This window comes from Asterias amurensis, chromosome 2, assembly GCF_032118995.1.
Source record: "Asterias amurensis chromosome 2, ASM3211899v1".
Taxonomy (NCBI): domain Eukaryota; kingdom Metazoa; phylum Echinodermata; class Asteroidea; order Forcipulatida; family Asteriidae; genus Asterias; species Asterias amurensis.
This window is the reverse complement of record NC_092649.1, coordinates 10,163,105-10,178,641: the sequence shown is the minus strand read 5'-3', so window position 1 is coordinate 10,178,641 and position 15,537 is coordinate 10,163,105. Positions and strand designations below refer to the sequence as shown.

At 37.1% G+C, this 15,537-nt stretch overlaps 1 protein-coding gene across 1 annotated transcript in view; it reads left to right on the top strand.

Annotated features, from left to right (window-relative positions):
- The first annotated feature begins 1,523 nt into the window (after positions 1–1,523).
- LOC139952223 (plexin-A2-like) overlaps positions 1,524–15,537 on the top strand; it is a 78,953-nt gene continuing 64,939 nt past the window's right edge. The window contains exons 1-4 of the mRNA XM_071951287.1: positions 1,524–1,670; positions 4,075–5,166; positions 5,979–6,167; positions 8,623–8,748. Coding sequence (XP_071807388.1) covers positions 4,138–5,166; positions 5,979–6,167; positions 8,623–8,748 — 1,344 coding nt within the window. The 5' untranslated portion in view covers positions 1,524–1,670; positions 4,075–4,137. The remainder of the gene's footprint in view (positions 1,671–4,074; positions 5,167–5,978; positions 6,168–8,622; positions 8,749–15,537) is intronic.

The following is a 15,537-nucleotide window of genomic DNA, read 5'->3' as shown; positions in this document are numbered from 1 at the left end:
GGACTTCTAACCAATTAGTAAGATGTATTGCCATTTATTTCAGTAGTATACCAAATACATATATCAAAGTTTGGAAGATCAAATTGATATTTGTCCAGACACTGCCAAAGAATGGAAACGGTTTTTAAAATGCTTTACCAAGTAAAGATTTATTGCCATTTTAGGAGTGTACCAAATGCATTGCCTTAAAGCCATTGGACCCTTTCGGTACAGAAAAAAAAAAAGTTCACAGATTTACAAATAATTTACAGGGTTTACAGAAGGTTGTGGTGAAAGACTTCTCTTGAAATATTAGTCCATGAAATGCTTTTGAGAAAACTGTAAAAGAATATAAATTCTCAATAGCGAAAATTACGGATTTGTTATAAACACATGTCATGAAACGACGAAACGCGCGAAAACAGGAGTGGGTTTTCCTGCTATTTTCTCTTCGATGTCCGATTGAGCCTAAATTTCCACAGGATTCTTATTTCATATTTAAGTTGTGATACAAGAAGTGTGGGATATGGACAATACTGTTTACCGAAAGTGTATAATGGCTTTAAAACAAAGAACAAAGTGTTAAAATCCAGAAAATAAACCATTTTGGGGATCTAGCGCTGCAAATCCATTTTCCGTCAACAATGAACGCTCACTATGAATTTACATTTTAATAACAGTTGTGAAACATGTTAACAATTATTTCCGAAAGCGCCATTTATCAAAAACAAAATTTATCATAGGGGCAGAGAAATAAAAATAGAGAAACAAACCAGGTTAAAAAGCTAGAAATTTGAAATCAAAGAGAAGAGGTAAATTTTTGTTAAAAAAATGCAATGTAATTATGTCCTGGAAGTGGCCCATGCAGTCATTAAAAGGCAGTGGACACTATTGGTAATTGTCAAAGACTAGCCTTCACAGTTGGTGTATCTCAATATATGCATAAAATAACAAACCTGCGAAAATTTGAGCTCAATCGGTCATCGAACTTGGGAGATAATAATGAAAGGAAAAAACACCCTTGTCACACGAAGTTGTGTGTGTTTAGATGGTTGATTTCGAGACCTCAAGTTCTAAACTTGAGGTCTTGAAATAAAATTCATTGAAAATTACTTCTTTCTCGAAAACTATGGCAGTTCAGAGGGAGCCGTTTCTCACAGTGTTTTATACAATCAGCCTCTCCCCATTACTCGTCACCAAGAAAGGTTTTATGTTAATAAAACATGTGTAGGATTCTATGTTGTGACATTTGCAGACAGATTACCCTAAACGAGAGGAAAATAAAAAAGGTAAAAAAGTTCAAATAACAACCGGCGGTGATTTGACATTTCGAAAGAATCACGATTCTTTGACGATGTACTAGCTCCTTGCAGTTTCGAAATCGACGCCCTCTGGAGGGGAAACCCCTCTATTTCTTTAACGTCATCTTTCTTTTCTTCGTATCCGGTCCCTCATTGTGTTCATACAATGGAATCGCCCAAACACGGAAATACGATTAACACACAACCTGCAAGTGCAAGTGCTACTGGCACATCACAGCAGACCAACATTTAATTAATTGGTGTACGGGAGCAATAGTCATAAGTCATAACTAACTAGCGCTCCAAGGTTGTTGGATCGACCAAGGAATTTGAAATGAAGTGTTAAACTCCAAGGACTAAACTGCTCACAGGAGGACACGGCTGTAGAAGGTAAATGAATTTGTATTCAGTTTTAAACAGGCCAATACTCATGGAAGTTGAAGTTTTTCAATAATGAGAACTTGGCCTTGGGTCAAAGTAGCCCCAACTTTAGCCCAACTTCTGTGGCCAAGGATTCTGAGAGTCACACAAGTGGGGCTACTGCGCTATTGTAAATTTTAACTTTTGTATGATTCTTTTGTTTTAGGTAGCACATTTTTGTCTTCGTAGCCCACGACCAACAGGAATATTCGTAATGAATTAGTTTTATCTACAGTTTCCCTTTCAAGTTGTGTAGGGGGCTTAAAACTTAATGATCATCACACAATTCGTGCACAAGAAGTTTGATGATTTCCTTTGTACTTTTTTAAGTCTTTTCTGAAAAGTTTTATTCTCGAATACAAGAAATCTTGTTTCACTTGTAGTGTTCAAAGTCAAACGTGGCATCCTGAACTTTGCTCAAGACTGCTGAATCAATCGTGTGTACAGAACTAGTTTGTTTGCTAATTGTTGTCCTTTTTTGAAGTGTCATTCTTTATTGTGATAAATGTTGTTGAACTTGTTTAGTGTTTGGTTTTGGATACTACAAATGTGTTGTTTCTAATTTTTATGGAACATAATGTCATAGATTTGAAAAGTAAAAAAAAAAATATTAACGAAAAGAAACACAAACTCATCTGAAACATGCAGCCTGCAAATTTGGCAGCCTCATTTTTCGCTTCCATTATTTAAAAAAGGGGTACTCATTTGATAGATTTTTCTTTTTTTTTTACTTTCACTTTGATTGCAATATATGAGTGGAAATAAATTGATTGATTGATTGATAAATTTTTTGATTGATTTATTAATTGGTTGACTTATTGAATACATGTACCGGTAGTCATCTCAGGTGATCAGGTTGGCTCAGTGGTTTTTTTTTTTTTTTTCACCTCAGTTGACCCCGGTTCGAATCCCACCTCAGCATAATCTTAGATCTTGTCTTCGTACCACAACATTCAAATATTTTCTCAAAACTTATCTTATGTCACAAGTTTTCAAGGACTAATTCTGTTGTGTCTGTTTTTCTTTGATTTGTTTGTTTTGTTTGTTTTTTTGGTTGTTACTGCGCCTTGAACACCTAGCAGGGTGGATACGTGCACAATGCAAATCTTACTATTTTTACTGTGTGGATTGGGTTAAATTCAGTCCCTACCTGATTACACCTGGGTTTTCCCCCTTTGGGGTTTCCTCACCAATCTCAAACATTTCTTCTTGTTTCCTGTCCATCATGTTATTGATGCTTATTGTGCCCGTTGTGTAATCAAATAAAAAATAAGAATATTTAAAATAAAATTTATATTTTCAAAAACTGGACGTCTTTCGACATTACAAAAAGGGAAACAAAGAGTAGAAAAAACAAAAATGTTATAATTTCAGACACTCAATGAAAAAAAGGGCCTCTATTTTGTAATAGTTGAAACATAAAAATTTATTAGTTGTTGTCTAGAGCCAACACTGAAGCTAGGTGAACATATTGCTACAATATAATTTCATTCCACTTATTATGTGTGGCTGTGAACAATGACTTTTATTCTGAAACAGTGCAACATCTTCTAAAAGTCATTCAGGGAATTGTGTTTTTTTTTGTTCAATGTTTGGGTCCAACAGTGAAATTTGTAGATTGGTTTAAGTGAACGTATGCTGGTATATTGGCCAATTTATCAACAAAGATGCGAATTAAGTCTGGAAATTTTAAGCAGAATTCATTGTCAACCCTTTTGAGAATACAGCAAAAAATTTCATCAAGAATGTCAAACCCATCCAAAAACGAGGTGGCAGCGAGTATACCAACCTTGTTTACAAACGGACAACAGGAAATGTGTTATCTCAAAAAATTCACTTTAGGGGACCTTTGGAGATTTAAGTTTTCCATCACATGTATTTCTTATCTAGGCCTAGATGTTGATTTCTAATCTTAGGGGGCAAGAAGTCTGGCAAAATATACATGTTGGTCTGGGAGGGCACATCTTTTTTGATGACAGGTTTTTGCTCTCCCCTGGATGGCATGTGCTTGTTTTAATTGTATTGTCCGAAGAATTTAAATAAAATGAATTGAATCAATAAAATCATTTCTACTATTCCATGTTATAACAAGTATATGCTACTGGGTAAAATTTACACCAACTTTTCTCAGGGTCTCTACCAAAGTAGGACCATACCTTGAAATGACACCCAAGGGAAGGAGTAATAGATAAATAGTGAGTAGTAGTTGAGCGAGAGGTTGTTTTCAGCAGACGCCATTTTGGGAAACTCTGATGGTCGCCTACCAAGCATCCCGGTCCAGCATATCAGCATCCTAAGCTCAACTGTTTCTTGTTGTGTTGGGTGCTTCCCCCAATTAACACTTTTATTTGTAATTTTTTCATTTTTTTTTTAGGACATAGCGCTCTCTAAGATTATTTGCTGATGCTGAAAAGTTCCTTCTAAAGTCATCACAGCCATGGATCATTGTTGGATGTTAACGCTTGTATTAGTTACCTACTTCTGCTTATTTGAGTCTGCATCAACTGAAATGATTGGAAATATTGCTACTTACAAGACGTCATCCTTCCAAAACCCAGACATCAAAGGCGAACTGAATCATGTTCTTCTTCATAGCACCTCGGGCAATGTGTACGTAGGGGCGGTTAATACAATCTATCGTCTTGACAATAATTTAGAACATCAGAAGAACGCCAGTATATTGTCCACTTGCGAAGATGAACAGAATTGTGTAAATCACAATGAAATACTCTTTGTTGAACCGTTGAGGAATGCATTGATTACTTGTGGGAGCTACACTGGGCAATGTCAGCTGAGACATATAGAGGAATTGACGGTTACCGATGAGATTGATACGATTGTAGCATCAAATGAAGACAAGACAACAATTGGCATCTTGGCACCGGGACCTGGGAACATAGACTGGTTGTATGTTGCTGCTACATTTATAAGTACTTCTCCCAAAAATTCTATTCCTCCAGTATCGAGGAGAACTTTGGGTCTGGAAGTACCAGTTGCACAACTACTGTTTGCAAGAACAGGCGTGGATACAGTCAATTTCAATAACGGCTATAAGAGTGACCCTTTTGACATAACTTATGTGTATGGCTTTTCATATAACGGTTTTGTTTATTATGTCACTCATCAAAATGGTTTGTCGAAAGTGGTACGGGTTTGTCAGGCTGGGCCAAACTTGGAAGCCTATACAGAGATTACCATACAATGTGGCCAAGGATCGAGTGAGTATCCCTTAGCCCAAGCAGCTTATGTTGGACCAGCAGGACCCAACATCGCTACGTCATTGGGAATTGACTCAAGTGACTTGATGTTGTACGCAGTCTTCACCAAGGAGGACAACTCAGCTCTCTGTATGTTCAGTATGACTGACATCGAAGATGCATTTCTTACCGCTGTTGATAACTGCGTTAAGGGGAATGAGGGAGTCAGTGTCGTCGTTCTGCAAGGAAATAGATGTGGTTCTGTAACTGTAAGTTAATCGAAAGTATTCAAATCATCAATGCCCGTATATTTTACCATGTGAGAGCGCTCTCGAAAAATTGTTATCACTTCCGAGGGAATAATCATTCATACCCAAAATAACCATTGAAGACTCAAACACAAGGTACCACCACACACATCATATACCCATCATGGACAATAACACTTTTAAAGGAGCCGTAAAAAAAATCCACATCAAAATCAACTTAAGACTACGACGCACAGACATGACAGAATGCCGATGTTAAAAATGTGCATTGAATTGCGTATATCCCCTAGCGGTAATACCCCCATAAGTGATACAATTGAGAGTGCCCTCACACAGGTATTAAAAATTACTATTATTAGCCAGTTAAAAAAATAATAATCACATCAGCTTATCAAAATGTTTAATTTGTTGTTCTTTTTTTTACTGTTAAAGGCTGTGGACACTATTGGTAATTGTCAAAGACCAGTCTTCTCACTTGGTGTATCTCAACATATGCATAAAATAACAAACCTGTAAAATCTTGAGCTTAATCGGTCATCAAAGTTGCGAGATAATAATGAAAGAAAAAACAACCTTGTCACACAAAGTTGTGTGCGTTTAGATGGTTGATTTCGAGACCTCAAATTCTAAACCTGAGGTCTCAAAATCAAATTCGTGGAAAATTACTTCTTTCTCGAAAACTATGTCACTTCAGAGGGAGCCGTTTCTCGTCACCAAGTAAGGTTCTATGCCAATAATTATTTTAAGTGATTACCAATAGTGTCAACTGCCTTTAAATACAATTACATCATTGACTTTTCAACCTTTCACAGCCTCCTGGAGGTAGCACTCCATATCTCTGTGACACCAGTGGTCTGTATCAATACGCAGATAATCCTAATGCAGTTGAAGCCACACCGTTACTTGAGCAAGCAGGGACTATGATGTCATCAATAGCTACAAGCATTGAGATGAATTATACCATTGCTTTCATTGGAACTTCAAGTGGAGATCTTCTTAAGGTGAGACAGGACCCATAACAATGTAGACTAAGACCCATGGTTAAAGGGACGCATTGCCTTGGATCGAGCGATCGTGGTCTATGAAAAGCATTTGAAGCTTGACTGCACAAAACGGCGTGCCGTGTTAGTTTACAACGTATAAGGATAAACCATGCATTTTCGAGACATATTTGTGTGGATCGTTATAAACTACTCTTGAAAATCTTTCTAACCATATGCATTTTATAACAAACAGTTTCAAACGACCAACTCGCCCGATCCAAGGCAACACATCCCTAAAAACAACTGGAATAAAGTCTTGCAATTGCCCCCTTGGACAACAATCAATCCGTCAATAAACCAATCGATCAATCGTAACATTTATTTGCTCTGAAGTTGTTACAGTTGTGTAAAAGCGTCATACGTTAACCAGTTGTTACAAATTTGATGTACACATCATCTGGGACCAATTTCATGGCTCTGCTTACCGCAGATTTCTGCGCTTACGATCAGGATTCATCGCTTACAAGCAATTACGTGCAATTGTAAGCGTAGAATGCCTAGTAGCGTGGAGTACGCATGCGCAGAAGTCAAAATTTTCCGCTAACCTGAAATATGCTTGCCTGAAATATGCTTGCCAGAATACCCTGCTTCCATAAGCGCCGATTCTGCGCTTATGGTAAGCAGAGCAATGAAATTGGGCCCTAATCTTAATGGTTATTACAAAGTTCCTATTTTGTTAAAAAAAATCCTTATGAAATTTTGGGATTTGAGTATATAAAAAAGTTCAATGTCAAATATAAGTTGAAGATTAAGCATTTAAAGAAACTTACTAGCATTAGTTGACACACAAAAAAACAAATAATAAAGCACAAGCAGCGGCGTAACTAGACATTTTCATTTGGTGGGGCAAGTGGGGGCAAAGATTAAATTTTTGGGGGGCCAAAGAAGTGCAAGATTATTATTAAATAATATGTTAACTGATAGTTGATACACACCAATGCAGTTCTAGAACTGTCTACATAGCCAGCAGGTAACAAAAGATTGCGAAAACATACCAAATCTTAGAGAACTTGTCATTTGTATAAGATAAATTTTTTTGACTGTATACAAGCATTAAATTACCAACAGTGATTACCAAGTATCAATTTAGAGTTGTACACGGCATTCTCAAATAGGCTCTGTGGGTACGAATTAAATTATTGTTTATATGTTTTATTTAAGTGTAAATACCCAAAACATAATATTAGGCCAAGTAAAAAAGAAACATGTTTAGCGTCCCCACCCGCTTCCTTTTTACAGGCCGCCTCCTTTTTTTTATTTTTTTTTTTTATGCACATTTATAAAAAAAAAATTTAATGATTTTTTTGTTTTTGTTTTAAAAAAGGGTTATTTTAAATGATCTCAGCAAAAACAATCTGAATGTGTTGTCTGAATGCCTTGACCAAAATGTTTCATTAATGTTTTGTGTGTTTCAGCAGTAGAAAAAACAATGGATATTTGACATTTTAACAATGAATGGCGGCCATCTTGAAATAAAAAATAAAAAGCCCCTCCTTCCTTTTTTTGAGAAACCCGGACGCTAAACATGTTTCTTTTTTTACTCGGCCTTATTGTGACAAGTGTAAGCCATTAAAAAAAATCAAAAACAAAATACAGGATTGAAATTGTGGGTGTAATATAATCACATTTTAGTTATGAAACGGATATTTAAAATAGGCCTACCTCTCAATTGCACCGCTTGCTTCAAAGGAGAAGAAATGGTCTAAGCAACCTTTTTCGCTGGCCATTGTGCTGTAGTAAATTTCTCCGTAGTGCATCTGACTAAGTTGTGTTACTGGAGCTATTGGTCTGCGTTCAGACCACCACGTATTAAACAGAACTTTGTGGCTTCCTGCACTCTCTGTAACCGCAAAACCACAACATACATTTACCGCCAATACGATCGCACGCGCGTTTGCAATTTTCATGCGTTATAGTCCACATACTGATATGAATAAACGTTTTCCTTTTTACGGCAGCATTTTATGCAGCCTTAAACGTGATTTCATATGAGGGGGGGGGGGGGCAAGAGGGGGGTAAGGGTTCTGAGCGGGGGGGAGGCCCCCCCTGCCCCCCCTGCCCCCCTGCCCCCCCCCCCCCCCCCCCCCTCTGGTTACGCCACTGAGCACAAGGGAAACTGGCATTTAGTAAAATTATTTAACTAATTTTGGGTTGAACAAAGGAAAATGTTGAGCATGCATCTTGAATTTAGCTCTATATATGTATGTCAGTCTCCCTATCTTTTTTGGAGGGTGCCAGTCGGAAGCACTCCCCTGTAACTGCCCTACAGCCAGGGATCACACTCTGTGTAAGATACAACCTAGAAACCTTTAAGGGGATGTAACTTTTTATTTCAAATAAGCACATAATAAACCTCATGAGAAACTCGCTGTGTAAATTCTTAAAGTCAAACTGTTATACTTCCTACTTTCAGGTGCATATCGAGAATGGAACATCAGCTCGGTATTATGAGTGTATTGATCTTGGAGATGCCCCAGTTCTGAGAGACATTTCATTTGATGACACAAAGCAAGAGATAAACATACTCACCGAACAACAGGTATGTTAGTTAGAGTCTCGTCGCATGAGGCAATTTTTTTTTCACTGGCACTGTAGAGACGACCAACTGTTATACGCCTGAAACCGTGGGCCTACTCCTTGTCCCTCTTTTGTTTGTACTCCAACTATTTTGCAACAGCTCCCATTGGTTTTGTACATGTGTTCCCAACTGTGGACCTTTCCCGAACTGTGGACCCTGTTGTCTTCCTTTGTTATTATAGTCCTTGGTTTGAATGTATATACCTACTCACCACTTCTTGCAAGAGGAACACTTCTGTTGTTCAACTTTCTTAGAAACTTTCTATCAGCAAGCAATAAGTATAATAATAATACAACATTTTAAGTTTTTCCTGTTTCTCTAAGGACTCACCTAATTGAAAATATTATAGAAATATAAATGTCGATAAATACAATAAAACTAACCTGTGAAAAAAAATCAAAAGGTGGTAGCGTTTTTGAGATACCAGCGAAAATCTGGAGTGGTTATGTCCGTGCAGAAAAAATAATCTGCAATTTGAACACACAATATGAGTGAAACGTTTCTCAGATTGAAATGTTTTTGAATTCATATCTCTAAAACCAAATTCCTTCGAAGGAAATTGTTTTTATATTATAAATTGTTGGAGAAACTTCTAAAGGTATAACCTTCGTCTAAATGCAAAGTACAATATTTGTAATTGTTGAATAAAAGCAAAAATATGAGGAGTATTGTCTAAGATGGTGATTATGTTCAAGAGTAACAATCCTCCAGGGAAATATTTCTTTCTGCTGATTTTTGAGGAAGTAGCATATATGAAAATCTGTCATAATGGATTATATCAGTTGCCGCAATCTTGATACTTAAAAAATAAACATGTACTAAACTAAACTTCAACTGAAGTAGCCTTCAGGCGTCGTCGGGTTGATAGCGTTCCGACTCTCTCCGGGATTCCCACGATATTCACTGGCGATATTCACACGAGACTACTGGCCCTGCATGCAGGTTCATTAAGAGTCGGCAGCCAGCAGCTTTGCGCAAGAGCAGTGATCTCGCGAGAGCAGTAATCGCGGAAACTTAAACCACCACGACTTGACTCTCACACCGCGACAAACCATTAATGACTTGTCCACAAGTCTAGCACAGGTTTGGACAGATGATGTATTTTTATTACCATAAGAAAGCTAAAAGTCGAAAATGCATAGCTCTTGAAAGTGAGGCTCCACGGTCAAAATTTTAGTTTTGTGATGCACTCCATTTCCAATAGATGGAAAAATGAAAGTCTCATACCTCTCATTAAAATGGTGTTAATTGCTTCTGTGTTTAATACCCTTACAGGGAAATTTTTTGCGAAAATCCAAAAATGCTCAATGATGCCACTTGTGGTCTGTACAATTTTGTACGGAGAATTCTTAGTAGGCCTTCACTGCTAAATTCTGAAGATACTCAATCAAAACAGTATGGAATTATCTTGAGCTTCTAACTGGCACTGAAATCCCTTTTTGGAAGTACAAACCCAAGATGACATTATATTTCAAATTTCAAATATAATTTTATTTTACATCGAGGTGTAGAGCAATAATTTTTCCCAAACTTTATGAAGACTCCATCTTATTTGAAAATGAATGCATTACAAAAATTAATTTTGACCTCGGAGCCCCTTTTTTGAAAACCTATCGATATACTTTATTTTGATTCCGATCTATTTTTGAATGCATAATACATTATGAGCCAGTATTAGGATGTCACTCATGTATGACTGGCATGCGACATATGGCATGTGTGAGATCCAATAATAACAAATCTCCCTCGTAGTTAAATAGGATTAGGTTTACAGTTAGATATGTCATTAAGGACTGATTTGTGTTTTGTATTTATTTATTCGATTATTTATTTATTTATTTATTTATTTATTTATTTTTATTTATTTATTTTATTTATCTATTTATCATTATGTTGTTATTGGTTTTTTCCATATATATTTTTATTTTACTTATTTGTTTGTTTTTATTCTGATTTTTATTTTATTTTACTTTTGTGGATTTTTTAATTATTATTTATTGATTTTATTTATTTATTGATATATTTTTATTTTTATTTTTTTTTTTTTTGGGGGGGGGGATTCATGCCTCAAATTAAATGGAGTCTAGAGAGGCTACGGCCTCTGTTCCCCTAGAACTATAAACATTTCCATTGGAAGTGCCCTTTGCAAAATTAATTATGGCCTTACCCTATCAATTCCAGGCCTGGGGGTAAACAAAGGCAAGTTGACGAGAGTGGGATTTGAACCCGTGATCTTCAGGTCTTTGTGCCGGGGCTCCACCAACTGAGCTAACTGGCCCAGCCTGTATTGATAGTCTTTCCTATTTTGGGGACGTCTCTGTTAGGGGGATGGTGAATTTGGGGATGCCAGTAATGGTATGAGGTCGTGCAACCGTATACTTCAAGATAGTCAGGGATCATGCCACCATAAAGGCTGAGTCACACTGCAGCGATAACGATAACGATAAAGATCACGACGCAAAGAGAACACATTCTGTTTGTTGAATTGCTCCACGCAGAATTCGCACACATTCATTCAACCAATAGAATGCGTTCTCTTGGCGTCATTATCGTTATCGTTCTCGTTATCGGGGTGGGACCGGGCTTTATAATGCACAACCTGGGAAACAGCATTGTAAGGCAATCCCCTTTTGAAGATAAATTAATTCTTCTAAATTTGAAACAATAAACCGATGGGAAAACTGAGTGCGGGTAACATATAAATCACTTTGTGGGTTAACAAAATGTGTGAAACAAAATGTGCATATTATCTGTTGAAAATACAATGTTTCATCTTGTATTGTGTTTACATTCGTACATGTATATATGATGGTGAAATATAATATACAGTATTAGAATGTCAGTGAAGTGTGACAGGCAAAGATGACATATGGCATATAGGAGATCAAATACTTTAATGAGAATTCTCCATGGTAATTGAAACAGACGAGATGAAGAAGTACAGTGTTATACTGTTACCAAGCCAAGATTTCATTTGATGTGATTTGAAATAGTATATGGATTTTTGTTTTTATTGTTTTCACAGCCAAAGGGTGAATTGAGACATTTTCGTACAGATAATTTCTGTTTGCATAAATATTAAAAAATGTATATCAATAAAAATAGTTTACATAAAAATTGTAATTGTAAATAAAAATTACCTGGGCAGATGGTATAGAAATAGGCTGGGAATACTAGCTTATAACTGATTTCTGTCTTTGCAAACCCTTTAAATCAAAGATGTTGACAAACTCAGACCACCAAAACTAGGGCTAGAGTGCTGGATGTAGGATGTAGCCCAGTTCATTTGCGTCCCATTTCCCTCTGTTTTGTGCTTGTCTTATCCACGTTGTAACCACTGAGATCACCCGTGCATAAACCCAGAGGTCCAAGGCTCGAATCCCATGTAGAGTGTAATGGGCGAGGGGTTAAGAGCATCAAATTTAAGTTCTTGTGGTTAAGTCACCAGAGTGTGGGTTCGAATCCTGGTCGTGACACTTGTGACCTTGAGCAAGATACTTTACTATAATTGCTTCTCTTCACCCAGGGGTATAAATGGGTACCTGCGAGGGTAGAGGTTGAAATTGTGAATGAAAAAGCCTTTGGAGTGCCACGGCAGCTCAAGGCTGTATACTCCCCAGGGAGCTGAGAAAGATTAAAGGGATGGTATTGGCCCAATGACCAGGGCCCTAGTGTAAAGCGCGTTGATACGGTTATGTGAAATGCGCTATATAAGAATTTGTTATTTTTATTGTTATTCTAGAAAAAAATTATTGGTTCACCCTAAGTTTAGTTGAAGCTTTGGTATCTAGACATAAAATTGGTAGCCAGTCGAATACCAAGTTTTGTGAATGTTCATTACAATTAAGAAATGCTCGTCCAAGTCATGTGTAATGGTCTGTTAATCAGCATGCAATAGCATTGAATGTGTATTTGTGATCATCTATGCATGATTGCATATTGTTGCTATTAATCATTTTCGTACATCAGGGTTTTAACCCATGTTTGTCAAGCGAATCCTTAGGCATTGGCGATGTAGGGTCCAAACTCTCACAAAATTTATGATTCATTCTCTTGGGAAATTAATGGGAAAGGATGCAAACTAATTTACCACAATTTTCACCCTTTATTTTAATTAATTACTGACTGCAAATGAAAAACTGGTGAAAAGCTAATTAATTTAACTCTTGAGATTTATCTCTCTATACTAAAGAAGTGACACTGTCTGAGAAGTTTGTAAATGATAAACCATCTTGAAATGCCCTAATGTAGACTAGCATCAGTGGGTTACATGTAGGTTATAGTAAAGCAAGTTTGGGCGGGTGACTGGAGTAGATTAGCATTAAAGGCAAAGTAGAGTACCTTCAGTCTTCAGTTTCTCCTGAAGGCGAGCAGAGTATATACTGTTTGAAACGGTGTCAGTTTTGCTCTTTTTGAGTGAAGTTGGAATGAACTTCATTCTAAATGGATTTGAAAGTACCCGTCTTTCTAAAAGACGTTGTCCGCCATATGGGGGGCTCTTTGCAAGAGGGGTCTGGCAGGTAAAATGGGTGTGTATTCACTCTTTTACATTAAAGGAACACGTTGCCTTGGATCAGTCCAGGGGTGGATTTCACAAAGGTAGTCCTAACTTAGGACTTGTCCTAGGCAATGCTAAGAGATAGGACCAGTCCTAAGTTAGGATGAGTTACTGGTCCTAACTTAGGACCAGTCCTATCATTTAGTATTGCTTAGGACTAGTCCTAAGTTAGGACTACCTTTGTGAAATCCACCCCTGTTGGTCTTTGAAAAGCGTTTGTAACCCTTTGTTATAAAATGCATATGGTTGGAAAGATGTTTTAAAAGTAGAATACAATGATCCACACAAACATGCCTCAAAATTGCATGATTTTCCTTTTACCTCGTCGACTAACACGGTCGGCCATTTATGGGAGTCAAATGTATAAAAAGGTGCATTTTCCAAACCTCTGCTTTCTGGCTCTGGGCTTCATTTTATGTTGGAGAGACCAAACAAACAACTAATATAATAAGTTCTTATATAGCGCATTTCACAATAACTGTCATTGGGTAACATTCCTTATTTTCTCAGCTCCCTGGGGAGTATACATTCTGGGCAACCATAGCACTCCAAAGGCTTTTACATACGCAACATCATTCTCTACCGTCGCAGGTACCCATATATACTAAGTTTCACAGGTGAAGAAAAGCAATTATAGTAAAATTTAACACTGCTCCAAACTTCCTGGGGACCCTATTAAGGCACTGGACACCTTTGGTAATTGCCAAAGACCAGTATTCTCACTTGGACATGCATAAAACAACAAACACGTGAAAATTTTGACTCAATTGTTTGTTGAAGTTGCAAGATAATAATAAAACACCCTTTTTGCACAAGTTGTGTGCCTTTAGATGACTTGAATTTGAGACCTTAGCTGAGGTCTCTTTATAACGTCAAATATTTTAGTGAGAAATTACTTCTTTCTCAAAAACTATGTTACTTCAGAGGGAGCAGTTTATCACAATGTTTTATACTATCAACAGCTCTCTATTGCTTGTTACCAAGTCAGTTTTAATGCTAACAGTAATTATTTGGGGTAATTGTCCAGTGCCTGTAAGCCGGAAACGAGGTTTGAAAAAATGCCCAGTGGTACCTAACTTTACAGGAAAATTTTAACATGTCATTGTTCCGTTGAATCAAAAACCACTTCCCAATCCCGCTGTTAAAAACAGGAAGTTGTAACATCACACTCAGGATGCCAGTACACAGGTCACTCCCAAAAAACAATATCATGGGTATTGTTCTTTCTGTTTGTTGTTCCTGGTGTAGGGTTTATCCTATAAAAAAACATTGTTGTTGAAGTTTAACCTGAAAGCTTACTGATTATGGAGTTCATGATAGAGCCATTTTTTTCGTCTGTAAAATAAATCCCTCTGAAATGAAGTCACATATTCAAGAAATATTATTAGTTTTGAATGGATTGAGGAATAATTAATAGTAATTTGTTTTTATATAAGGGAAATAATGTGTGGTGAGGAGGTTTTCAACTAGTGGTTTAATCCCAAGGAGGCCTGGTTCTTGATAATTTTACCGAGACCAAGTCGAGGTTAATTATCAAGAACCAGGCCTCGGCGGGTTCAACCACTAGTTAAAAACTGATTCAACACACTTTGATTCCTATTCATAAATACCTTTTTGGTAAAAAAACATCAACACTTTTTGGTCAAAAGTAAAATAAATGCAAAAATTTTAATTGTGCAATGATTTCTTTCAACACAACACCCCTCCAGCTATGAAATGGTAAGGCCCTCAGGTAAACAACTCCTTATAAGGGAATGTTGTGCGCGTCACGCGTATCGCGTGATGTGGCACAACTGTTTCAGCCATTGCTCTTGACCAATAGGAATAAGGAAACTGTCTTATAAGCAGAGGTGCAGGCTCGCGTGTCACGCCCATGTTTCAACACTTTTTACTGGTCATAAACAAAGGTTTATACACACCCACGTGACGCGCTGTCCACCAATAGGAATAGCGAAACTGTCTGAGGTATTTATGAATAGTGCTTTATACACTGGCATCTCAAAGCACTTGTTGCTGTTTTTGGTTAACAGGTTTTAAACAAAATTCAATATGGGATTCACAGAGGTGATACTTAAAAAAAGGAACTGGTTACATTTCCTCTTTGTTCTTATTCAATTACACTGAGTTTGTTCAAAGTCATGAAGTTTGGTGCATGTGAAACTCAAGCCAATTGAAAGTTGCAGCTCTGGTTG